Source organism: Bombina bombina, chromosome 11 (assembly GCF_027579735.1).
Source record: "Bombina bombina isolate aBomBom1 chromosome 11, aBomBom1.pri, whole genome shotgun sequence".
NCBI lineage: Eukaryota > Metazoa > Chordata > Amphibia > Anura > Bombinatoridae > Bombina > Bombina bombina.
In genome coordinates this window covers 135,894,841-135,922,549 of record NC_069509.1, presented here as the reverse complement: position 1 = coordinate 135,922,549, position 27,709 = coordinate 135,894,841, and the positions used below count along the sequence as shown (strand labels likewise).

At 38.6% G+C, this 27,709-nt stretch overlaps 1 protein-coding gene across 1 annotated transcript; it reads right to left on the bottom strand.

Moving 5' to 3' along the window:
* Positions 1 to 26,696, bottom strand: WFIKKN1 (WAP, follistatin/kazal, immunoglobulin, kunitz and netrin domain containing 1). The gene is made up of 3 exons (XM_053695189.1): positions 26,534 to 26,696; positions 24,857 to 25,023; positions 1 to 1,673 (listed from the first exon to the last, which is right to left on the bottom strand). Exons 2-3 carry the CDS (start codon positions 25,007 to 25,009, stop codon positions 183 to 185), a joined length of 1,644 nt encoding a protein of 547 aa, XP_053551164.1. The 5' UTR covers positions 25,010 to 25,023; positions 26,534 to 26,696; the 3' UTR covers positions 1 to 182.
* Between the last annotated feature and the right edge of the window lie 1,013 nt (positions 26,697 to 27,709).

Here is a 27,709-nt window from a genome sequence, read left to right as displayed (position 1 = left end):
TGCTAGTATATTTTTAATCAGAAAACTTGTTTGTTTTTAAACTTTAATGCATTGTAAAGTAGCCTCCTTCAGATGTAGCAGAGAAAAATAATACTTTAATGTCCCTTCAAATTAAAATCCATGACCCTTTTAGAAAAGTATCTATATGACGAAGATGGTATAGATATTATATGTGCCACTTATCAGTCTTGGAATCTGTTAAGCAAGTCACATGTTCCTTTTTTCAACATGTCCTTGACTTTCCTAAGTCTTTTTTCATTGACTGGACGAACATAACTAAAGGGACCAAGCAAGGCCATGCCATCCTGAACCTCTCCCATTATCAGGAGATATCCATCCCCTGACCCTGCCAGGTTGGCACAAGGGCAAGCACCTACATTGCCACCATCTCCAATGGTAACCTCCAAATATTTTGTGTGGAAGAGGCGAAGACCCATATGGTCATCCTTTAGTACTTCATTCAGAGCAACTCGAAGGACTCTCTCCTCTCCAGATTCCTCCAGTTTGCCAACAATAACAAAGTCACTACGACACAGGCTAGGCACTAGCCTTCCTCTTAGATGGCATCCTTGGCACTGCTTGGCACGGGGCAATGGGCATCGCTCCTCACAGGCCTGTCGGGTCTCAAAATTGTTCTGATTTCCCTGGCAGCCTCCATAGATGAAAGAGAAACACTGGCGCATCAGCGTGCTATATGCCCAGCGCCACTCTGGAACCTTGCAGGGGCCTCTAACAGGTGGTAAAGTGCAAGGATCAGGAGGCTTGGGGTGACATGATGCTCGACACTCTTCATAGGTTAAGAAAACATTGCCACTGCCTGAACATCCCTTTTGAAGGAATGTTTGGCACTCGCCACTCTGAGTGTTATAGTACCAACGTACCATAACAGGACCTTGGCACTCCCTGCGATCTGGAATCTTTTGACACTCTAAAGGATGTAATGACCTTTGGAGAGCACCTTTAGGAGCAATAGGTTTTTTTAAGACAGAGAGTGGAAAGTGAGCTCGGAGAAGCCCTGCAGAGTTCCGTGCCATGCAAACATAGATGCCAGCATCTTCCGGACGGGCATTGTATATAACAAGTTGACCCGAATTAGTTACCACCAGATTTCCATACATTTGGTCAGGTCGCATCAGTGGGGTAGAAGGTACATCACCCATTTTCTCCCAGAGGATTTCAGGTTGGGGGTGTCCACTTGACTCACACTGCAAGCCCACAGTTCCACCAATAAGTACAGACTGAGGGGCCGGAGTATGATACAACGCAGGTGGAACCGATAGCTCCAGAGGTGGTGGTGGTTGGGTGGGCTGTGGTGTAGTCTCAGAAGGTGCTGGGCTAGTATTGGGCCACGATGAAACAAACTTACAAGGCACTTCTGTCAGACTGATGCCCCTGGCACAAGCCTCAGCGTCCATGTAACAGTGATTATAATAGGTGAGGCCGTCTGACGCACAGGTGAAACCTGGCTGCTTCCCACATCGTTCCCGGCAACGACAGACAGGACGTCCCTCCCACATCTCACAATCTGAGCCCTGCTGAGTACACACAAAGCCAGCACAAGTAGAAGGCTGGAGAGATCCTTGGGCCAACACACCGGAATCTGGGTATCGCGCAGCCACGCAGCTCTGTTGTCCACACACATTTGTACAACATTTTTCAAAGGCTTCACAATCCTGTGGGGAAATAAAATAGCAGATATTGTAGTAATGAGGTCAGTGAATTAATAACATTGTTAATAAGCTTTATGGGAACTTTAGTTAACAATCTTTATCTTCTTAATCATGAACATCATTATTTATTCTCTAGGACAAATCTATCCATACAAAGCTGGTATCAGTTAATTAAACGTTCATGTATATAATTTTAAACAACTTTCCAAATGTATTCTACTATCTAATTGGCCTTGTTCTCTTGGTATCTGTTGTTGAAAAGCATACCTAGGTAGGCTTATTAGCTGCAGTGCACTACTGGGAGCTAGCTACTGAATGGTGGCTGCACAAATATGACTCTCTTCATAGGCCCAATATGGTCAGCTAGCTCTCAGTAGCTCCTCCAACAAATGATACTAATAAAATGAAGTCAATTTGATAATATAAGTAAATTGGAAAGTTATTTAAAATTGTAAACTTTATCGTAGAAACATTTTAGGTTCCATGTACCTTTTAATGATTGCATAGATAAGCATTGCAGTGCCTATGGTATGTTTTTTAAAAATATAAAGAAACATTAAAATGATAGTAAATTCAGTCTTAGGAACAGTTCCTAATACTCTATGCGCTACACACAATATATATGTCTTTAAAAAAATCTTCAATAAATATATGTAGATTTATATTTTTAAAAAGTAATAATTAATAATTCAAGTTACTCACCCCCCCCCCTTGTTAAACACATTTTTTCTGTTTTGAAAATGCCATACAATCAAAACAAATTTGTACCTCCCTCGCTATAACTTTTCATGGGGACGTACTCCTTTGCCTCAGTAGAGGAATTCTTTACCATTTGCCGTTTCCTACGAGGCAAAAGAGTGATCTGCCATTATAATGAGTGGCACAGCTTTGCGTTGGCTGTACCGCATACAACGTACAAGAAAAAATAGGTTTTACACAGGGTTACCCACAGGTTTGAAGAAGGTGACTATTACCTTTAAATCATATAATTTATGCTTACCTGATAAATTAATTTATTTCTTGGTGGTGAGAGTCCATGATCCATTACTCCTGGGAATTATTCTTCTGGCCAAAACTCCAAAAGCCCTTAAAAATCCCTCCCACCTTACTAGAAACTAGTCTGATGTATAGCCAAGACAGAAAAGAGGAAGATAGGAAAAGAAAATAAGAGCCGCAAAAAGCAATAGAAAAAATTGGGTGGAAGCTTGTGTTTTTTTCACTCCTTGGCATGATTACTTGCATATTTTTTTTCTGCTTGTTAGTCTCACAGCTTGAGTGTTAGTTCCCAGGAGTAATGGATCATGGACTCTCACCACCTTTATGAAAGAAAATATAATTTATGCTTACCTGATAAATTAGTTTGTATTGTATAGTATTGGGTACTTGTAAAGCGTGGCTAATCACCCGTAAGGGTCTCAAGGCGCTGCTCATTTTATCAACCTCGGAAGGATGAAAGGCTGAGTGGACCTCGCCGGGGATCGAACCTGCAACCCTTGGGTTGCTACAGAACTCAGCCACAGTGCCTTAGCATGCTGAGCTATCTGTCCAGTTTCTTTCATGGTGGTGAGAGTCCACAATCCATTACTCCTGTAAACTACTCTTCCTTACCACTAGGAGGAGGCAAAGATTTCCAAACTCCAAGAACTCTATAAAACCCCTCCCACCTCACAGGTACCTTAGTCTAACGTATAGCCAAGCAAAATGAGGTAGGAAAAAATGAATGAGTCATAAAAGGAGCAGGGAAAGATGTGCACAAAAAAGGAAAAAAACAACCCAGATCAAAAACAGGGTGTGGTCTTGTGAACTCTACTCCTGGGAAGTACCCAAGCTGTGGAGTCCATGAGTAATAACAGAAAAGGGAGGGATCTATGAAACATCTTTTTTTAACTTAGAAACTAAATCCACTACCCCAATAGAGCCTACAAAATGCAATAAAAAAATAACCAACAGGCAGAAAATAAGTTAACCTGAGACAAATGTCTGAAGGACATCCTACCAAAGGCTACCTTAGAAAAGGCAAAACATGAAAATGGTAAAAGAAAATATATGCAAGGAAGACCAAATTGGTCCATTGATAAAACAATCAGAAATAAAAAGGTTCCCTGATACTTAAATCAGAGAGATAAGTGTGACCAAAACACCCAGATCCCAACTAAAGTAATATATACATATAAGAGGGCAGTGCCTAGTGCTAAGGTATAGAGTACTTAAAAAAGAGAGAAAAGAAGCACTATTAGGGCACACTTTACATACTATTAGTGGGTGTAAGTTATACCATAAATAAGAGAGAAGATGGGGTTGACCACATTGAAAATTTAAAAGTTAACTTTTACTCGTAATATATATACAAGGGATAAATACACAGACATTTTAAAAACAACTAAAAAACATACAAGGGTGACTGCTTCCTGAGTGTGTGTGGTTATACTATTAAGTCCCAATCCGGTTGACACAGCAAGATCAAATCAACAGATATATGAGAAGTAATTTCGTTGAAGATAGCGAAAATATAAGCTATTGAATCAGCAGCCAAAGTGGCTGATACCTATTACCATTTATTACCTTTATAAAAGCTACCTGGAATCCAACTCATTAAATTAAACTAAGCTGTGTGGCGATGCTGTGATAGTTCACATATAGGTGGCACAAATATAGAGCTATTAGGTGAGAGAAACTGGTACCGATACCTTTATCACAGTAATTATAAGCTCCCAGAATACCAATTATCTGAGTAGAACTAATGAGTAGAGCTAATGATTGAAACAGGCTGGTACTATTACCTTTAATTGCCGTAATAATAAGCTCCCAAAATAACAATTCTCTAAGCAGCAATTGAACTGTATTATCATACGTAGTTATCAGATTGATAGGTGGTTATTACACCTATGGGTGGCATACATATAGAACTATAGAATATGCAGCCTAAATGGCTTGTACCTATTACCAATTATTACTGTTCTAAGTGTTACTAAAACTACCAAATAATACTGTGGTTAGTGTTACCAGAGCAACAATTAGATACTACAGAAACTGCAACCAAAGTGGCCGATACCTATTACCAATTATTACCGTGGTTAACTTTGCCAGAGCTATAGCTCTATAATACCTATTACCAATTATTTCAGTTTAATGCTAGCAAAGCTACAAAATATTACCGTAGTTAGTGTTACCAGAGTAACAATGAAATATTACTGAATCTGCATCCAAAGTGGCTGATACCTATTATTACCGTGGATAATGTTGTTAGAATTATAGCTCTAGGATAAAGCTAAGACTATTGAGAGGGATATAGGTTGTTCACATATATGTTGCATAGGCACAAAACTGTTAAATTCACAGCAAAAGCAGCTGGAAGGATTTACCAATTATTACCATATTTAACGGTACCCAAGTTACAACTTTCTAAGTGATGCTTAAGCTATATTGTGACACACACAAAAACCGGAACCGCATGAGGTTAACTGCGGTAATGAGACTGAATCAACTATAGTACACAGACAGGGAACAGTCACTCATTAGCTCTATATTTATATCATCTATATGTGAACACAGTTCTACTCAGAGAATTGGTATTCTGGGAGCTTATAATTACTGTAATAAAGGTATCAGTACCAGTTTCTCTCACCTAATAGCTCTATATTTGTGCCACCTATATGTGAACTATAACAGCATCGCCACACAGCTTAGCTTAATTTTTATGAGTTGGATTCCAGGTAGCTTTTATAAAGGAAATAAACGGTATTAGGTATCAGCCACTTTGGCTGCTGATTCAATAGCTTATATTTTCACTACCTTCAAGGAAATTACTTCTCGTATATCTGTTGATTTGATTTTGCTGTGTCAACCGGATTGGGACTTAATAGTATAACCACACACACTCAGGGAGCAGTCATCCTTATATGTTTTTTAGTTGTTTTTAAATGTCGGTGTATTCACCCCTTTTATATATATATTACGCAGTGGAGAAACTACAGGGGGTGCAGAGGTCGCAATTGCGAGCTCAATCCTATTGGCTGATTGGATCAGCCAATAGGATTGAAGTTCAATCCTATTGGCTGATTGCATCAGCCAATAGGATTTTTTCAACCTTAATTACGATTGGCTGATAGAATTCTATCAGCCAATTGCAATCTAAGGGACGCCATCTTGGATAACGTCACTTAAATAGACATTCATTCTGGAAGAAGACTTTGCTGGAAGAGGATGCTCCGCGCCGGATGTCTTGAAGATAGACCCGCTCCGCGCCGGATGGATGAAGATAGAAGATGCCGTCTGCATGAAGACTTCTGCCCGTCTGGAGGACCACTTCTCCCATCTTGGATGAAGACTTCTCCTAGCTTTGTTGAGGACTTCTTGCCGCTTCGTTGAGGACTTCTCCCGGCTTCGTTGAGGATGGTTGTCGGCTCTTCAAAACTGTAAGTGGATCTTCAGGGGATAGTATTGGGTGGGTTTTATTTTTAGGTTAGGGTTTGGGCCGCAATAGAGCTAAATGCCCTGTTAAGGGCAATGCCCATACAAATGCCCTTTTCAGGGCAATGGGGAGCTTAGGTTTTTTTAGTTAGGGTTTTATTTGGGGGGTTGGTTGTGTGGGTGGTGGGTTTTACTGTTGGGGGGGTTGTTTGTATTTGTTTTTCCAGGTAAAAGAGCTGATTTCTTTGGGGCAATGCCCCGCAAAAGGCCCTTTTAAGGGCTATTGGTAGTTTAATTCAGGCTAGGGTTTTTTTTTATTTTGGGTGGGCTTTTCTTATTTTGATAGGGTATTAGATTAGGTGTAATTAGTTTAAATCTCTTGTAATTTGTTCTTTATTTTGTGTAATTTAGTGTTTTGCTTTTTTTGTAATTTAGATAATTGTATTTAATTTAGTTAATTTATTTAATTTAGGTAATTTATTTAATTGTAGTGTTAGGTGTTAGTGTAACTTAGGTTAGGTTTTATTTTACAGGTAAATTTGTATTTATTTTACCTCGGTAGTTAGTAAATAGTTAATAACTATTTAGTAACTATTCTACCTAGTTAAAATAAATACAAACTTGCCTGTAAAATAAAAATAAACCCTAAGCTAGCTACAGTGTAACTATTAGTTATATTGTAGCAATCTTAGGGTTTATTTTATAGGGAAGTATTTAGTTTTAAATAGAAATTATTTAGTTAATGATAGAAAATTTTAGTTAGATTTATTTTAATTATATTTAAGTTAGGGGGTGTTAGGATTAAACTTAGGTTTAGGGGTTAATAACTTTAGTATAGTGGCGGCGACGTTGGGGGCGGCCGATTAGGGGTTAATAAATGTAGGTAGGTGGTGGCGACGTTGGGGACGGCAGATTAGGGGTTAATAATATTTAACTAGTGTTTGCGAGGCGGGAGTGCGGTGGTTTAGGGGTTAATATGTTTATTATAGTGGCGGTGATGTCGGGAGCAGCAGATTAGGGGTTAATAATTTTATTTTAGTGTTTGCGATGCAGGAGGGAATCGGTTTAGGGGTTAATAGGTAGTTTATGGGTGTTAGTGTACTTTTTAGCACTTTAGTTATGAGTTTTATGCTACAGCTTTGTAGTGTAAAACTCATAACTACTGACTTTAGAATGCGTTACGAATCTTGCGGGATAGGCTGTACCGCTCACTTTTTGGCCTAAAAAAAAAAAGCTTGTAATACCAGCGCTATGGAAGTCCCATTGAAAAAAAGACTATACGCAAATTGCGTACGTTGATTTGCGGTAAGGCCAAAAAAGTGTGCGGTGCCCCTAAATCGGCAAGACTCGTAATACCAGCGGTAGTAAAAAAGCAGCGTTATGAGCCTTAACGCTGCTTTTTTACTCGTAACGCAAGACTCGTAATCTAGCTGAATAATAGTATGTAAAGTGTGCCCTAATAGTGCTTCTTTTCTCTTCTCTCTTTTTTAAGTACTCAAAACAATCAGAAATATAAGAAAAGGCAACTGGATAGGGATGGAAAAATGTTTTGCAACATTTGAAAAATTAAACTAATTTTAACACATTCGTTAGTTTCAAATTTAAAATGTTTGTACTATATTCTAACATTCGTTTAATGTAATAGTATTTCTAATGCTTTCTTTAAATGTAATATTCAATTCAAATTTTTCTAATAATTCGATTCGAATTATGCAATATTCTAATTCGAAAAATGTGAATCAGTATATTTGTAAAAGTATTTCTAATGCTCTCTTTAAATGTAATATTTAAATAATGCAATATTCAAAATAGAAACATTCAAATTGATTTATTTGTGTCTATTATGTATTAATTTACTAAATTCCCTACCACATGAACTATTGAACTTCTGAATAGTATTTATTAAATTGAATGTTATATTCAACATTTTGAATGTGGATATTGAATCTAATTATTAACATTCAAAAACGAAAGTGGCATTCGATTACCGAATCTTAATTGATTTTCATTCTTATCAACATTCGATTGTCCAAAACAAATGTCCACAGAACTTTTCGTTCTACCAAACAAATTACACTTTCAACACATTCACCCATCCCTATAACTGGACTGAAAGAAAGAACAGAAACCCACCTGGGTGAAGGCTAACCTGCCTCAAAGTAAACTAAATTTAAAAGCTTCATCCAAGAAGCCAAAGAAACAGCAACAAAAATGACAACAGAATGACATAGAACCAGCAAAGGGAACATCAAACTAAAAGTGTCAGGGTGCCAGGAATCAGACTGAGACTAGAAGTGCAAAAATAATCACACCTTTATTAATAGCAAAAAAATAATAAAAAGTCCACAAGTCAAATAACAAGCCAGGAGTCAAAACCAGAGCTGGTAGTCAGACGAGCCGAGTCAGGAGCCAAAGCGAATAGTCAGACGAGCCGGAATCAGGAACAAGGAAAACAGCAGAGCCAGGAACAAGCCAGGGATCAGGAAACAGGAAGGACGTCAGGCAGCCAGGTAATACACAGGAACTCTCACAAACAGGTCTGAGACAACGCAAAGGCAAAGCATACTGAACAGAGGCCCTTTAAATAATAAGTGATGACATCACAATTCTGAGACTGCATCCTGTCTCACATGGATGATGCACACCAGTCTGGCCATAAAAGGAAGTGCAGGAAATGAGCAGCATCCCCCACAATGCACCATAGTCAGGAAGAGAGGTGAGATAAATGGCTGCCAGCAGCACATGGCAACGACAACAGGGAAAAAACCCTGATAGTACCCTCCCCTCAACGACCCCTCCCCCGTGGGAGGACAAAAGGCTTATTGGGGAAACGGGCATGAAATGCACGGAGGAGGGCGGGAGCATGAACATTAGAGGAGGGAACCCAAGAACACTCCTCCGGACCATAGCCCCTCCAGTGAACCAAATACTGTACACGGCCCCTGGACATATACGTGAGTCAATAATGCTGCTGACCTCATACTCCTCATGATTGTCAACAAAGATAGGACGAGGCAACACAGTGGTAACCAATTACAAACCAATGGTTTCAAGAGGGAGACATGAAAAACATTGGAGATGCGCATAGCAGGAGGAAGGTCAAGAGCGTAGGCCACAGGATTAACCCGTCTGACTATTCGCTTTGGCTCCTGACTACTGTCAGGGTTTTTTCCCTATTTTGTTTGCCATGTGCTGCTGGCAGCCATTTTACTTACCTCTCTTCCTGACTATGGTGCATTGTGGGGGATGCTGCTCATTTCCTGCCCTTCCTTTTATGGCCAGACTGGTGTGCATCATCCATGTGAGACAGGATGCAGTCTCAGAATTTTGATGTCATCACTTATTATTTAAAGGGCCTCTGTTCAGTATGCTTTGTCTTTGCGTTGTCTCAGACCTGTTTGTGAGAGTTCCTGTGTATTACCTGGCTGCCTGACGTCCTTCCTGGTTCCTGATCCCTGGCTTTTTCCTGACTCTGCTGTTTTTCTTGTTCCTGATTCCGGCTCGTCTGACTATTTGCTTTGGCTCCTGACTCGGCTCGTCTGACTACCAGCTCTGGTTTTGACTCCTGGCTTGTTATTTGACTTGTGGACTTTTTATTATTTTTTACTTTGAATAAAGGTGTGATTATTTTTGCACTTCTCGTCTCAGTCTGATTCCTGGCACCCTGACATTACGCAAAGGCCAAGCATACTGAACAGAGGCCCTTTAAATAATAAGTGATGACATCACAATTCTAAGACTGCATCCTGTCTAACATGGATGATGCACACCAGTCTGGCCATAAAAGGAAGTGCAGGAAATGAGCAGCATCCCCCACAATGCACCATAGTCAGGAAAAGAGGTGAGTAAATTGGCTGCCTGCAGCACATGGCAAACACAACAGGGAAAAAAACGCTGACAGTAAAAAATAATAATAAGTCCACAAGTCAAATAACAAGCCAGGAGTCAAAACCAGAGCTGGTAGTCAGACGAGCCGAGTCAGGAGCCAAAGCGAATAGTCAGACGAGCCGGAATCAGGAACAAGGAAAACAGCAGAGTCAGGAACCAGGAAGGACGTCAGGCAGCCAGGTAATCCACAAGAACTCTCACAAACAGGTCTGAGACAACGCAAAGGCAAAGCATACTGAACAGAGGCCCTTTAAATAATAAGTGATGACATCACAATTCTGAGACTGCATCCTGTCTCACATGGATGATGCACACCAGTCTGGCCATAAAAGGAAGTGCAGGAAATGAGCAGCATCCCCCACAATGCACCATAGTCAGGAAGAGAGGTGAGTAAAATGGCTGCCAGCAGCACATGGCAAACACAACAGGGAAAAAACCCTGACAAAAAGTTTGTCTGAAAACCTTAGTAGTGTCAACATAACACTACAAAGCTCTAACAGAAGCCAAAACAAATGGGGCACGCAGAATAAATCTAAGGAAATTAAACATAAGGAAGGAACAACAATGTCCCAACTTAAATAGAATACATCACCTTATCCTAAATAAGATAATGAGAAACCTCATCAAGACCAATGAAAGATTCCAAGGGGGGGGAATTAGAATATAACAGGCCCCCAGTTTTATACACTGCATTTTTTTAAATTTATTTTAATAAATCAACTTTTAATGATCAGTGTTAACAAGCCTTATATTTACAAGCCAGCACACCGTTTTGATTGATGTGAAGTGTGGTTTGAGACTTTGAAGGAATCCGGGGACAGTTGCAGTAACCGGGAGTAGGTGAACTGATGCACCTGTTAAATCATTAGCCTGCGTCTACCAGCAGATAAGGGTGCCCGTTTGAAATGTAATTACCCTTTTTGCTTTACATACTCTGTAATTTGATATGGACTACTAATACACACGAGGCGCCTGTTTTTTGCTTGCCAGATATCGTATAATTGTTCCACTTTTTCGTGTGAAGAGGAGTGCAGCCATCCTGGCCCTGTTGATGAACTTTGCTTTTCCTGCTCACATTGAGCTCTGGAGACTGGGGCTTTATTATCAAAGGGTGTTTTTTGTGTATTGAATTGTTACTACATTACTATATTGTTGTTGAACTTATTGTTCTTCTAAAGTGTCTTCTATAGACCCTTTCATAGGTGAATTTGCTTAAAGGGACAGTATACACCTATTTTCATATAACTGCATGTAATTGACACTACTATAAAGAGTAATATGCACAGATACTGATCTACAAATCCAGTATAAAACCTTTTAAAAACTTACTTAGAAGCTCCAAGTTTAGCATTGTTGAAAAGGTTAGTCTGGAACACCCAGTGAAAGCAAAAAAGAGCAGACACTCCCCCCCCCCCTGCATATGAAAATACTCTTTACACAAACAGGAGCAATCTGAAGTAGGTATATATCAGTATTCTACAACCTTGGGGCTCTGAAAATCAGGCAACGGTCTTTAAAAATAATCAAAACTATACATTTTTAAAAAACAAAAGCTGTATAGGCTATATAAATAGATCATCTACAAAACATTTATGCAAAGACAAATCTAGTGTATAATGTCCCTTTAAATCTAGGCCAGGCTAGGACTAAACTAAGAATGTCAGAAACATTATCAATTGTGAAGGTTAAGGGTATGTGTGGCACTAAGAATGCAGGAAGAGATACATAGAACAAATGAAAGTCTCTTGAAAGCTTTACTGATTGAGAAATTAAAGAACAGCAGGTACTGCAGATTGTTTCTGCTAAGTGATTTACGTAAGGCCTTTTCTGTGATCTTCAAAGTCCATTAGACACTGGTGTCTGATTAGAGTATTAAAGAATAATTATTAAGTACAACAGGCACAGCTGATTTGAACAAGGCTGTCACTGGTATGGTACACATAGGTTTCTCAGCAGGCACAGGATACCCAGCGGGTACTGTTGGTGAGACAATTACAGGATACCAGATAGGTATAGCAGGTACAGCTGGAGTGAAGAAGACTGTCACTGGTATGGTAGACACAGGTTTCTCAGCAGGCACAGGATACCCAGCGGGTACTGTTGGTGAGACTGTCGCAGGATTCCAGATAGGTACAGTAGACACATCTTCAGGAACAGGGTGAGCATACACCAGTATCAGGATATTCTGCTTTAATTTCAGGATCCAGGAGAGTATGCATGGGAGCAAGGTGAGCATACAAAGGTATCAAGGTAAGTATGCTTGGTCTCAGGAGTAAGGTGTATATACACAGGTATCAAGGTAAGTATGCTTGGTCTCAGGAGTAAGGTATGTATACACAGGTATCAAGGTGGATATGCTTGGTCTCAGGAGCAAGGATGTGAGCATACACGGGTATCAAGGTGAGTAAGCTTGGTCTCAGGAGCAAGATGAGCATACACAGGTAACAAGGTAAGTATGCTTGGTCTCAGGAGCAAGGTGAACATACAAAGGTATCAAGGTGAATATGCTTGGTCTCAGGAGCAAGGTAAGCATACACAGGTATCAAGGTAAGTATGCTTGGTCTCAGGAGTAAGGTATCAAGGTGAATATGCTTGGTCTCAGGAGCAAGGTGAGATCACAGATTTAACAGACATAAAGTCATACTTTTGCATCAGAAAGGCCACTCTCAAAGGGAAATAGGCAAACAAAGTGGATACTCAAGATGTGGTATTCAAGCTGTTAAAAAGAAATGTGAAGAATCAGGAGAGGTCAAGGGCAAACAAAAAGGACCGGAAGGCCAAGAAAACTTTCAAAATCTGATGAGGTTTTCCTGAGTTTCTTCTTTGAGAGACCGGAAGTAGTCCTTCAAGGACCTGGCTCGGCATCTGGCAGCTTCATCAGGATGCCAAGTTGACCCTTCTACAGTCCTAAGACGCATGATCAGGAATGGTGTTTGTGGAAGGGTAGCAGCCAAGAAACCACTTTTTTGGAAAGGAAACAGGGTGAAAAGGCTAAGATATGCTAAAGCTCATAGGTTTCTCAGCAGGCACAGGATACCCAGTGGGTACTGTTGGTGAGACAATTACAGGATACCAGATAGGTGCAAAGACATCAGTACCAATAGATAACACAGTTATCAACCTCTCCTCATATACACTATCTGACACTGAAAAAAGAGTCTTGAGTTATGGATTAGGCTTTGTGCCTTCACGTAACTTTGACCTCTTTTAGACCATCAGATGTCAAACGATTGGTGAGAGATCTAACTCTTAGAAAACATTTTGCAGATACAGATACTATGACACCTACACATACAGCAGAGATATTCAATACACCAGATTATGACAAGATGTGTTTTACAGATATATGTGCCCTCACTAATCTTGAGGATCTATCTATACAAGGAGAAATTCCTAATACCCAGAAATGTGGCAAAATACAACACACGCTGAAGTCTCGCTCAAACTTTTATCCTTTACAGACAAGGGGTAAGAGCTTAGAGGTTTTTCACAAAAGAGTAGTGGAAGATCTTACACTTCTTTCAAAATCTCAGACTGGTAAGGCTTCGAACTTGTCAATGAGAGAAAGAGAGGCTATCGTCACTCTCCAGAACAACCCGCACATAGTTATCCGTCAGTCGGATAAGGGTGGTAGTTTGGTTGTTCTGGATAAGAATACATATATTGATGAAGCACTCAGACAGTTGAGCGATGCTGAAGCATATCAACTACTTCCCAGAAATCCCACCGCAAACTATAAAGATCTTCTTGTGGATCTTTTGGATGATGGTTTGGAGATGGGCATCATTGATCAGCTGTCATTTGACTGCCTCCTAGTGGACAGTCCGGTGATGCCCATCTTCCATCATTTTCCAAAGGTCCATAAAAGCCTGACAAATGTACAAGGTAGGCCCATAGTGGCCGGAATAGGTTCCCTTTTGGAGCCACTTTCCAAATGGGTAGATGACTATCTCCAGCCTTTGGTCTCTTGTCTACCTAGTTATATACGTGACACTGCACATGCGCTATCAAAATTTGAGACCACACTTTGGGAACCACAATTTAGTTGGCTCACCATAGATGTGGTCTCATTATATTCAACAATACCCCATGAATTCGGCATTAAGGCGGTTTCTTTCTTTTTGGAACAACATACCAATATTTCACAGGAACACAGAAACTTTTTGATTCGAGCCATTGAATTCCTGTTGCAACATAATTTTTTCATGTTCAATGATGATTGTTATCTCCAGAGACGTGGAACCGATATGGGGGCTAAATTTGCCCCCTCTTATGCCAACCTCTTTATGGGGTGGTGGGAGCGGTTCCACGTCTATGGAGATAGCAACATCTTTTCATCTTCAATAGTGAAATATATGCGCTTCATTGATGACCTGTTGATTATTTGGTCTTCAGGTCATTCTCAGGCACAGGCATTTGTAGAACATCTTAACAAGAATAAGATAGGCCTGAAGTTCACGTTTGAATGGAACAAGAGATCCATCAACTACCTTGATGTTACATTGACATTTGATCAATGTTCCAAAAAGATAAACTCTACTCTCTTCAGAAAACCGATCTCGGGCAATGCCCTGTTACACGCTCGCAGCAGTCATCCTGGGCATGTGTTTAAGGGTATTGCCAAAGGTCAATTTATGTGAGCTAGACGAAACTGTACTCGTTTTGAAGATTTTCAGGGAGAGAGTCAAAGCCTTAGCGAAAGGTTTGCAGACAGACAGTACCCTAAAAAATTGGTCAAACGATCCTATATTGAAGTTAGCCAAATGGACAGAGAGGGTTTGTTTACACACAAGACAAAGAAATTGACTAACAGAACTGATACAAAGACAAAACCAACATTGGTTACTACATACTCTAATCAATATTACCAAGTGTGTAATATAATAAGAAAGAATTTGCCGATTCTAAGAGGGGACACTAGACTGCGCGGCGTCATTAAAGATGGGTGTAACTTTGTTTACAAAAAGAATCTGACGCTGGGCAATCTTTTAGCCCCTAGTATGCTCAAGAAGGAAAAAAGAAATCATTCTTGGTTACACTTCAATGGTACCTACAAATGTGGAAAAAGGTCATGCAAATCTTGTGACCACATATATGTATCTAATACCTTCACTTCAGCTACAACTATGGAAGTTTTTTACACAAAAGGATGTGTTAAGTGTGGTAACAGATATGTGGTATACTTGATAGAATGTACCCAGTGTGTCCGCCAATATGTGGGCAGAACCACTAGGGAAGTGGGGACTAGGATAAAAGAGCATCTTTCATACGTGAACCAAGAGAGAGCGGTTTCAGCTCTATCTAAACATTTTTTGGAGGTCCATCATGGAAATCTGAGTACCTTTAGGTGGCAGGCTATCGAGCAGATTGTAAGTCCCCCAAGAGGTGGCAACAAATTTCACATCTTATCCAGACAGGAGATATACTGGATTCATAAACTCGGTAGCCTGCTACCTACAGGATTTAACTCAGAGTTTGACATTATTAATTACTGGCATAGGTAGTATACTGGGTAGGAAATTCTTTGTAAGTTCAAACAATGAAAGGGAGTTGAAAACTAAAGATTTTAAAAATTCATTACTCATTAAATAGGCTTACATCAGTAATATGGATGTAAATTATAGGATATTAGTGATTTTTATTGTACTGGTATCAAATATTAAAAATAACAGTCTAACAAACGTTTTAAACTCCATAAAGTGTTAAGCTGGAAAGTATATGTGTTAAACTATAACTAGTGATTATATTATATTATCTTGTTGCCACTGTTTAGCTCTAGTTTGATACCTGTTTAATTATTATTATTTTAAAATCTATAATCTACAAGATAGCCATGTTAATATCTATTTATGTAGCTAAAGATAGGCATGTTAATATCTATTCATGTGTCATACAGTGTTGTGTCATCGTTTCTATCAATTTCAAACTTATTAATATCTCATGTTATCATTACTAACTTTGGTAGCAGTTAGGTTAAAACACATCTTTGCCATTCACTACTATTAATATGCCTTATGTATAATGAATAATCTATAGCATTGTTACTTCCTGTTTAAGTATTTACATCCTTATTCCTTCTATTTAAGACTGACAAATGTTCAGACATACTTTCTCAATAATTGATTTTACTTTGTATGTACTATAGAGTATTAAGTCTTTCTAGCTATTATTGTCATCATCACATGTAATATACAAAATATATATATGCACTTAATGCATTTAAGTTATATAACACTTTTTAGTTTTCTAATAAAATGTTGTGACCTTAATTTAAAATATGTTGTCACCTAAAGGGTTAAAGCATGTATGTGCAGTGTATAAACTACACCAATTGCAGATGGGTTGTGGCTTTAAATAGCATACACCTGTAGTCTGCATTTTATGTCTAAGACTACGGTCTGAGTGACCGAAACCGGTCAGACTTTCTTTTTACTGCTGTTCACCCTTTGTTTTTTCTAACAGAGTCTGCCTTTTTTAATAGTTACTAATAAATTTACTATTTTAAATTCACACTATATCTGAGAGACTTTTGACTTTTTATTTAAACACATTTTCTTCAGTCGTGGATGCTTGGAACTTCTTTGGGAATTTTTTTTGCATTACTATATTGTTGTTGAACTTATTGTTCTTCTACAGTGTCTTCTATAGACCCTTTCATAGGTGAATTTGCTTAAAGGGACAGTATACACCTATTTTCATATAACTGCATGTAATTGACACTAGTATAAAGAGTAATATGCACAGATACTGATCTACAAATCCAGTATAAAACCTTTTAAAAACTTACTTAGAAGCTCCAAGTTTAGCATTGTTGAAAAGGTTAGTCTGGAACACCCAGTGAAAGCAAAAAAGAGCAGACACTCCCCCCCCTGCATATGAAAATACTCTTTACACAAACAGGAGCAATCTGAAGTAGGTATATATCAGTATTCTACAACCTTGGGGCTCTGAAAATCAGGCAACGGTCTTTAAAAATAATCAAAACTATACATTTTTAAAAAACAAAAGCTGTATAGGCTATATAAATAGATCATCTACAAAACATTTATGCAAAGAAAAATCTAGTGTATAATGTCCCTTTAAATCTAGAAAAATGTAAAAATGAAGCTCTCCAACATGCCAAAGTTTCAATGCTTTATTTTAGAAAGTGCAGAGTCAAACAGCCACGACGTTTTGGGGAGCCATGCCCCTTAATCATGTGGTAAGTGATAGTACAGGTACACCTGTTTAAATAGCTCACCTTGGGATTTTAACCCTTACAATCTTGTAATTTACATTCTATAAATGCAACAGCACCATCTGCTGGTGAAAGATAGGTAGACCATGTACAAAAATTAAAAACAAAACAGCTATGAAGCCCCTATAACAGAACCACATCTACACATGCAAAAAACACTGCAATTTATTCATTAGAACTTATTTATACAACATTAAGCACCATGATTTAAGACTAGTACTACAGAATATGAGAACACAAGAGCAACACCAGTTCAATAGAACACAGACCAGTCTATCTCTCTATTAAGCCCCCTAGGTTCCAGGGTATCCAACTTAAAAATCCAATAGGATTCACGTTGTTTCAAAAGGGTATCCCTATTGCCACCCCTACGAGGGGTCCTAATTTGTTCGATTACCTGGAACCTCAGTTGGCTAATATGGTGTCCCATAGCTAGAAAATGATAAGCTACTGGTGCAGTGAGTACCTTACATCTGATGTTGCTCTTGTGTTCAGTGATTCGATCCCGTACCCTCCTAGAGGACTCGCCAATATAGGCTTTCCCACATGGGCATTTGATCATATAGATAACATAATTGCTATTACAAGTAAAGTAGTCCCTATAATGAAATTTATAACCACTATGTGGGTGTAAAAAATAGGGACTCCTTACTATAGAATTACAATTGCTACACCCTAAACAGGGAAAACAGCCTAAATTCTTTTTGGTGATAAACCGCTGTGACAATGTTCTACCAGGGCCAATGTCAGCTTTAATCAAAGAGTCCCTCAAGCTCTTACTGCGCTTATATGCTGGCATAGGCATTTGGTCAAATTCAACAACCTCCGAATTGCAATCTTTTAGGATACCCCAATATTTTCTGATAATTTTCCAAACCTGATCACTTTGTCTGGAAAATTCAGATACAAAAATCATTCTCTTTGAATCTTTTTTAGCAGACAAACCAGGTTTTAACAATGATTTTCGATCCAATTGAGACACCTGATTGATGGCCAGGCCAGGCTAGGACTAAACTAAGAATGTCAGAAACATTATCAATTGTGAAGGTTAAGGGTATGTGTGGCACTAAGAATGCAGGAAGAGATACATAGAACAAATGAAAGTCTCTTGAAAGCTTTACTGATTGAGAAATTAAAGAACAGCAGGTACTGCAGATTGTTTCTGCTAAGTGATTTACGTAAGGCCTTTTCTGTGATCTTCAAAGTCCATTAGACACTGGTGTCTGATTAGAGTATTAAAGAATAATTATTAAGTACAACAGGCACAGCTGATTTGAACAAGGCTGTCACTGGTATGGTACACATAGGTTTCTCAGCAGGCACAGGATACCCAGCGGGTACTGTTGGTGAGACAATTACAGGATACCAGATAGGTATAGCAGGTACAGCTGGAGTGAAGAAGACTGTCACTGGTATGGTAGACACAGGTTTCTCAGCAGGCACAGGATACCCAGCGGGTACTGTTGGTGAGACTGTCGCAGGATTCCAGATAGGTACAGTAGACACATCTTCAGGAACAGGGTGAGCATACACCAGTATCAGGATATTCTGCTTTAATTTCAGGATCCAGGAGAGTATACGTGGGAGCAAGGTGAGCATACAAAGGTATCAAGGTAAGTATGCTTGGTCTCAGGAGTAAGGTGTATATACACAGGTATCAAGGTAAGTATGCTTGGTCTCAAGAGTAAGGTATGTATACACAGGTATCAAGGTGGATATGCTTGGTCTCAGGAGCAAGGATGTGAGCATACACGGGTATCAAGGTGAGTAAGCTTGGTCTCAGGAGCAAGATGAGTATACACAGGTATCAAGATAAGTATGCTTGGTCTCAGGAGCAAGGTGAACATACAAAGGTATCAAGGTGAATATGCTTGGTCTCAGGAGCAAGGTAAGCATACACAGGTATCAAGGTAAGTATGCTTGGTCTCAGGAGTAAGGTATCAAGGTGAATATGCTTGGTCTCAGGAGCAAGGTGAGATCACAGATTTAACAGACATAAAGTCATACTTTTGCATCAGAAAGGCCACTCTCAAAGGGAAATAGGCAAACAAAGTGGATACTCAAGATGTGGTATTCAAGCTGTTAAAAAGAAATGTGAAGAATCAGGAGAGGTCAAGGGCAAACAAAAAGGACCGGAAGGCCAAGAAAACTTTCAAAATCTGATGAGGTTTTCCTGAGTTTCTTCTTTGAGAGACCGGAAGTAGTCCTTCAAGGACCTGGCTCGGCATCTGGCAGCTTCATCAGGATGCCAAGTTGACCCTTCTACAGTCCTAAGACGCATGATCAGGAATGGTGTTTGTGGAAGGGTAGCAGCCAAGAAACCACTTTTTTGGAAAGTGGAAAGGAAACAGGGTGAAAAGGCTAAGATATGCTAAAGCTCATAGGTTTCTCAGCAGGCACAGGATACCCAGTGGGTACTGTTGGTGAGACAATTACAGGATACCAGATAGGTATAGCAGGTACAGATGGAGCGAAGAAGGCTGTCGCTGGTATGGTAGACACAGGTTTCTCAGCAGGCATAGGATACCCAGCGGGTACTGTTGGTGAGACTGTTGCAGGATTCCAGATAGGTACAGTAGACACATGTTCAGGAACAGGGTGAGCATACACCAGTATCAGGATATTCTGCTTTACTTTCAGGATCCAGGAGAGTATACATGGGAGCAAGGTAAGAATATGCTTGGTCTCAGGAGCAAGGTGAACATACACAGGTATCAAGGTAAGTATGCTTGGTCTCAGGAGTAAGGTGTGTATACACAGGTATCAAGGTGAATATGCTTGGTCTCAGGAGCAAGGTGAGATCACAGATTTAACAGACATAAAGTCATACTTTTGCATCAGAAAGGCCACTCTCAAAGGGAAATAGGCAAACAAAGTGGATACACAAGATGTGGTATTCAAGCTGTTAAAAAGAAATGTGAAGAATCAGGAGAGGTCAAGGGCAAACAAAAAGGACCGGAAGGCCAAGAAAACTTTTAAAATCTGATGAGGTTTTCCCGAGTTTCTTCTTTGAGAGACCGGAAGTAGTCCTTCAAGGACCTGGCTCAGCATCTGGCAGCTTCATCAGGATGCCAAGTTGACCCTTCTACAGTCCTAAGACGCTTGATCAGGAATGGTCTTTGTGGAAGGGTAGCAGCCAAGAAACCACTTTTTTGGAAAGGAAACAGGGTGAAAAGGCTAAGATATGCTAAAGCTCATAGGTTTCTCAGCAGGCACAGGATACCCAGCGGGTACTGTTGGTGAGACAATTGCACGATACCAGATAGGTATAGCAGGTAAAGCAGGAGCGAAGAAGGCTGTCACTGGTATGGTAGGCACAGGTTTCTCAGCAGGCACAGGATACCCAGCGGGTTCTGTTGGTGAGACTGTTGCAGGATTCCAGATAGGTACAGTAGACACATCTTCAGGAACAGGGTGAGCATACACCAGTATCAGGATATTCTGCTGTACTTTCAGGATCCAGGAGAGTATACATGGGAGCAAGGTAAGAATACTTGGTCTCAGGAGCAAGGTGAGCATACAAAGGTATCAAGGTAAGTATGCTTGGTCTCATGAGTAAGGTGTGTATACACAGGTATCAAGGTAAGTATGCTTGGTCTCAGGAGTAAGGTGTGTATACACAGGTATCAAGGTGAATATGCTTGGTCTCAGGAGCAAGGAGGTGAGCATACACAGGTATCAAGGTGAGTAAGCTTGGTCTCAGGAGCAAGGTGAGCATACAAAGGCATCAAGGTGAATATGCTTGGTCTCAGGAGCAAGGTGAAATCACAGATTTAACAGACATAAAGTCATACTTTTGCATCAGAAAGGCCACTCTCAAAGGGAAATAGGCAAACAAAGTGGATACTCAAGATGTGGTATTCAAGCTGTTAAAAAGAAATGTGAAGAATCAGGAGAGGTCAAGGACAAACAAAAAGGATTGGAAGGCCAAGAAAACTTTCAAAATCTGATGAGGTTTTCCCTAGTTTCTTCTTTGAGAGACTGGAAGTAGTCCTTCAAGGACCTGGCTCAGCATCTGGCAGCTTCATCAGGATGCCAAGTTGACCCTTCTACAGTCCTAAGACGCTTGATCAGGAATGGTCTTTGTGGAAGGGTAGCAGCCAAGAAACCACTTTTTTGGAAAGGAAACAGGGTGAAAAGGCTAAGATATGCTAAAGCTCACAAAGATTGGAATGAAGATCAGTGGAAAAGAGTATAATGGAGGGACCAATCCAAGTTTGAAATATTTGGGTCAAATCGTCGACAAATCCAAACATTTTGGAAGCAAATAGAGTTTGGGCTAAATATATTTCTACCTATTAGACTCAACTTAGAGTCTATTCATATCTTTTTTTTTTACTTCATAAAGAAGTACTCAGAATAAGCCCTTGCTAAATACTGCAATTCTAATAGCCAGGCAAATGATTTTAAAATCTTGGAAGGATAGAAAAGCACAGAGCATAGATGCTTTTGTGCACAATATGAAATATCAATTAATTTTGATCCTATGACTTTTTTTGAATAACAAATTGAAAGCTTTCTTGGCCAAATGGGACAGAGTAATATTATCCCACTCCAAGGAGATCCAACTGCAGATAATCGATCACTATCGTGCTTCCCCCCTCTTCCTTCAGCTGATACAACTGGATGATTACCCCATATATTGGAGACAATATCTCTACTAAACCCTCCCCTTATCTAATATTTTTTTCTTCTCTTCTTCCGTTTTGTTTAATACGGTACACTCTGAATTTTTTGGTATATTCTTAAGCTTTATATATTTTCGTTTATTATTTTTGTTACTGCAGGTCTTGAGTGCTGAGCACGGGCTCTCAGCTTCTCTGGTTGACCATGGCGAGGCCTGTTCTGAGTGGAACCTATCCTGTGAAACCGCTGTATGGTCTTGCCCACCATGCTGCAGCTCAGTTTCAGGGTCTTGGCAATCTTTGTATAGCCTAAGCCATTTTTTTGTAGAGCAACAATTCTTTTTTTCAGATCCTCAGAGAGTTATTTGCCATGAGGTTCCATGTTGAACTTCCAGTGACCAGTATGAGAGAGTGTGAGAGTGATAGCACCAAATTTAACACACCTACTCCCCATTCACATCTGAGACCTTGTAACACTAACAAGTCACATGACACCGGGGAGGGAAAATGGCTAATTGGGCCCAATTTGGACATTTTCACTTAGGGGTGTACTCACTTTTGTTGCCAATGGTTAAGACATTAATGGCTGTGTGTTGAGTTATTTTGAGGCGACAGCAAATTTACACTGTTATACAGGCTGTACACTCACTACTTTACATTGTAGCAAAGTGTCATTTCTTCAGTGTTGTCACAGGAAAAGATATAATAAAATATTTACAAAAATGTGAGGGGTGTACTCACTTTTCTGAGATACTGTATGTATTTATTTATATATATATATATATATATATATATATATATATATATATATATATATATATATATATATATATACACACATACATTCTACAAGAAATTGCTACAGGTCCTAACTTTCCTCTATGCTACATCAATCCATTGTCTGGGACTACAATTCCCACAAACCTCTGCTGCCAAATCTCTAATGAGCATGTCTAATTTTTTAAGATGTTTGCATGTAAGCATTCTCAAAATGTTGGAACAAAATGGTACTTTATATCTTAGAAACTACTGGTCATTTGTTTACCAGACAAAAAATGCACCTGCTAGATTAATAACATCTAGGCATGTCAAATAAAGATTGGTGCAGTGTTTTTAGTGGTAGATTGGGCTAATCATTTTCATTGCTAAGAGACAGATGAAAAGTACCTGTTTTCAACTCTTAAAGTAATAAATAATCAATTTACTTTTAATTTTCAACATTTCCAGTCCGTGAGGGTGCCTACAAAAAATGATAAATTTCACATAAACATATTAATTCTATTTAAAGTTACAAACACCTGAAAAGCACGGTTTAACACTGAAAAATACACCTAAAAACAGGGTTTAGCATTGAACAATCTAGTGAGCTTACACTACAGCAACAATGAATGCAATGAATAGGTTTTGATGAAAAGCCCTTTTTTTTAACACATTTCATCTTTCAGGCTAGAGCAATTATGAATACTATGTTTATTTTACTGAGTTTGACCTTCATTCCCCTAAATGAACTAATAGCAGTGACCTGTCAATTTGTCACTTCACTCTTGACCAAAGTACACTAATGGCATTGACACAGTTAAGGATCAACGGATCAAATACTTAAAAACCAAAACAACTAGATGTCAGTGACTTTAGCAGAGTTTAGTTCCTCCCAAGTCCAAAACATTCTAATGGATCTGTCCCAGTAAAGTGTATTGCCCTAGAGTGTCTTAATAAGCCAGTATATCATTACTAGTAAGCTAGACAGACAGACAGATAGACATAGTGAGAGCTAGATAAATAGATATTCACAGATAGATCTATAAATAGATAGATGCAAATAAACATGCATACATACATAGAGGTTCTTGTCTGAAATGGAACCCCAACAGCAAAATATAACTTCTACTAAAATATTACAGTGCATTGTAATTATTTTTACCACTTCATGGGTTAACCTAAACTAATCATAACCTTAATATTTAGATGGAGTTTTTTCGCTATGACATTTTTACAATCATTGTTGCGAGCTCCTCTTTTTGCAATATATACATGTGTGTGTTAATTCTGACAATAACTTATTCCATGCAGATCACTGGAGCTCAGCTATTCTTTTTATGGTCAAACATCTACAAACATATTCTTGATGAAACGAAACAAGTACTTGCAGGTTGTATAATTAAAGTATTTTTCAGCCTATCACCTACTTGACAGGGCTCAGAATCTGCTGGTTTACGTATAAGTATATTTAAAGTGATTCTAAATGTTAACGTTCTTGAAAACCTAACCTGAATCTATACAATAAATTAAATGAACCTTAATTCATCATTTTGAAGTGAATATTCACTATAACCTTTTTATTTTCTTCATCGTTCTATTGCAATACCCCCCTCTAGCACCCCACAGCAAAACAAATTTTATTCGTGAGTTGATGTTTCTATCTCTTATCCAATAGTCATGCTAGTCATACGGCACTCAAACTCATGGAGAAAAAAAAAATTGTGATGGGCAGCCGGAGGGAACAATGAAGGAAAAAAGTCTATTAAAAACGCTTTGTTCTTAATCCCATGAGTCCTTGGATTTTGTGATAGTATATCTTTTGCTTAGTACCCGGGTTGCTGACCCATTGAAGAGGCAGGTTCACAACAGATAGATAGATAGATAGATAGATAGATAGATAGATAGATAGATAGATAGATAGATAGATAGATTCAACAATATAGATAGAGAAACCTCATGCTTCCAATATAAAGAATTTTCAGACAGCATGATAAAAGCAAAAATCTTTTGTAACCAATTTGCTTTTCTACAAAACACTAATAAAAAAATAGCTATACTTCCCCAGTTTACCAGATTGCTTTATAGATCTATCAGTTTATATTGGTACAGTTATTTTATAGAAGTTTTCAAAGAACATCTGTTTTTTCTGGATCAAGAACAGGATTTTTTTTATTTTTTTTTTATTTTCTCATTGCTAATCATAAAATAAGATGCTCTGACTGTGAAGAAAAGAGATTACATTTTAGGGTTATTTTTTTTTTTCTTACCTGGTCAGACCGACACTCCCGCTCACACGTACTCTGGGCATCCACCCAAAGATTAGCATTTAGTTCATTCGGACATATGCCTAGGTGACTCCTGGATGGACTAACATCTTGTGCCCGCAGGCAGAGCAATAGAACCCAGAATATAGCCAGCATCTCCCCTCATCTGCCTGCAGGAATCACACAAGTTGTATACACATTAATACATGCGACGTGTTTGTACTTTTTTATATGATGCAAGACCAATAGCCTGTGACATTATCTCATATGTTCAGGTGAAGTGCATTCTTTGCATGTAGTATTTTGTTATGATAATGTTTGTATTCCTGTCTTTTTAACACAAAGTGTTATTACTTTTTATTATAACACTGTGTGTATATATGTATACACACACACATATATATATATACCTATATATCTATCTATTCATACACACATATATATACCTATATATCTATCTATTCATACACACACACATATATATATACCTATATATCTATCTATTCATACACACACACATATATATATACCTATATATCTATCTATTCATACACACATATATATACCTATATATCTATCTATTCATACACACACACATATATATATACCTATATATCTATCTATTCATACACACACACATATATATATATACCTATATATCTATCTATTCATACACACATATATATACCTATATATCTATCTATTCATACACACACACATATATATATATACCTATATATCTATCTATTCATACACACACACACATATATATATATATATATATATATATATATATATATATATACCTATGTATCTATCTATTCATACACACACATATATATATACCTATATATCTATCTATTCACATACACACACATATATATATACCTATATATCTATCTATTCACACACACACACATATATATATACCTATATATCTATCTATTCATACACACACACACACATATATATATATATACCTATGTATCTATCTATTCATACACACACACACATATATATATACCTTTATATCTATCTATTCATACACACACACACACACACATATATATATATATATATACCTATATATCTATCTATTCATACAAACACACACACATATATATATATATATACCTATGTATCTTTCTATTCATACACACACATATATATATATATATAAACACACACATATATATATATATATATATATATATATATATATACAGTACATACACACACACAAGACATTTTATATATACGCACACATATATATATATATAAACACACACACATATATATATATAAATATATATATATATACAGTACATACACACACACAAGACATTTTATATATACGCACACACATACACACGCATATATAAATATATATATATATACACACGCATATATAAATATATATATACACACGCTCAAACACAGCAATGTAAAGTGTTCTCATGAATGTGCATTACATGTTAGTGAACATATGAATATTCCTAGTTACCTGTGTGTTTGAATGTTAGAAACTTCACATATATATTTTAATTAAATATCTACCTGTACATTCAGATTTATATGTAACGTCACTTGCCTGTTTGTGTGTGTGCAAATGCTGATAAGTTAGAGTATAGGTGAGTCTTTAGTCTGTTATAGATGTCTGCATTGTGTCTGAATTCTAACCTTCCTTAAGCATGTTCCCAGAGGTGTCTGTCTCCAGGTGACTGTCGGGATGTCAATGTCCCCTAAAAGTTTAACCCCTTGCACTGCATGGAGGAACGAACCCCAGCATCCTACGGGTGCAGTCTGTAGAGGGATGTCTGATGAGACCTGGCTCTGTGTCTCTCTTGTCCCCCTCTCTCCCGCCCCCAGCCTGGGACAGTATAACTTCCTAAGTAGAGTCCTGTGTGGGAGGGAGGGGGCAGACCCTGTGTGTCTGTTTATGTGGGGAGAGGGGGGCTGTGTGTTGGCCTTTTGAGGAGTGATGGGGAGAGCAGGAAGGGAGGTAAGGCCTATGTCATGCAGAAAGTGTTTGTGCAGGTAACTTATATAAAGAGGAGTGGGTGTGTATCTGTATAACAGAAAGGTCTATGATAGTGTGTGAAAGTTGTGTGACTCTGTGACAAAGGTGTATTTCATTGTGTGTGTGACAGAGAGGCGTGTAGTGTTGTGCTTCTGTGTGACAGAGGTGTATGTTAGTGTGTGTGTGTAAGAGGTGTGTTATAGAAAGGTCTGTTACAAACACACACTAACATACACATCTGTCACACAGAAGCACAACACTACGTCACACACTGACATACACTCTTTGTCACACAGAAAGCACAACACTACATCAAACACTAACATACACCTCTGTCACACAGACACACACACAACACTACATCACACACTGACATACACTCTCTGTCACACAAAAGCACAACATTGTATCACACACTGACACACACTCTCTGTCACACAGAAGCACAACATTCTATCACACACTGACATACACTCTGTCACACAGAAGCACAACATTGTATCCCACACTGACATACACTGTCTGTCACACAGAAGCACAACATTGTATCACACACTGACATACACTCTCTGTCACACAGAAGCACAACATTGTATCACACACTGACATACGCTCTCTGTCACCCAGATGCACAACATTGTATCACACATTGACATACACTCTCTGTCAGACAGATGCACAACATTGTATCACACACTGACACACACTCTCTGTCAGACAGATGCACAACATTGTATCACACACTGACATACACTCTATCACAAAGAAGCACAACATTGTATCCGACACTGACATACACTCTCTATCACACAGAAGCACAACATTCTATCACACAC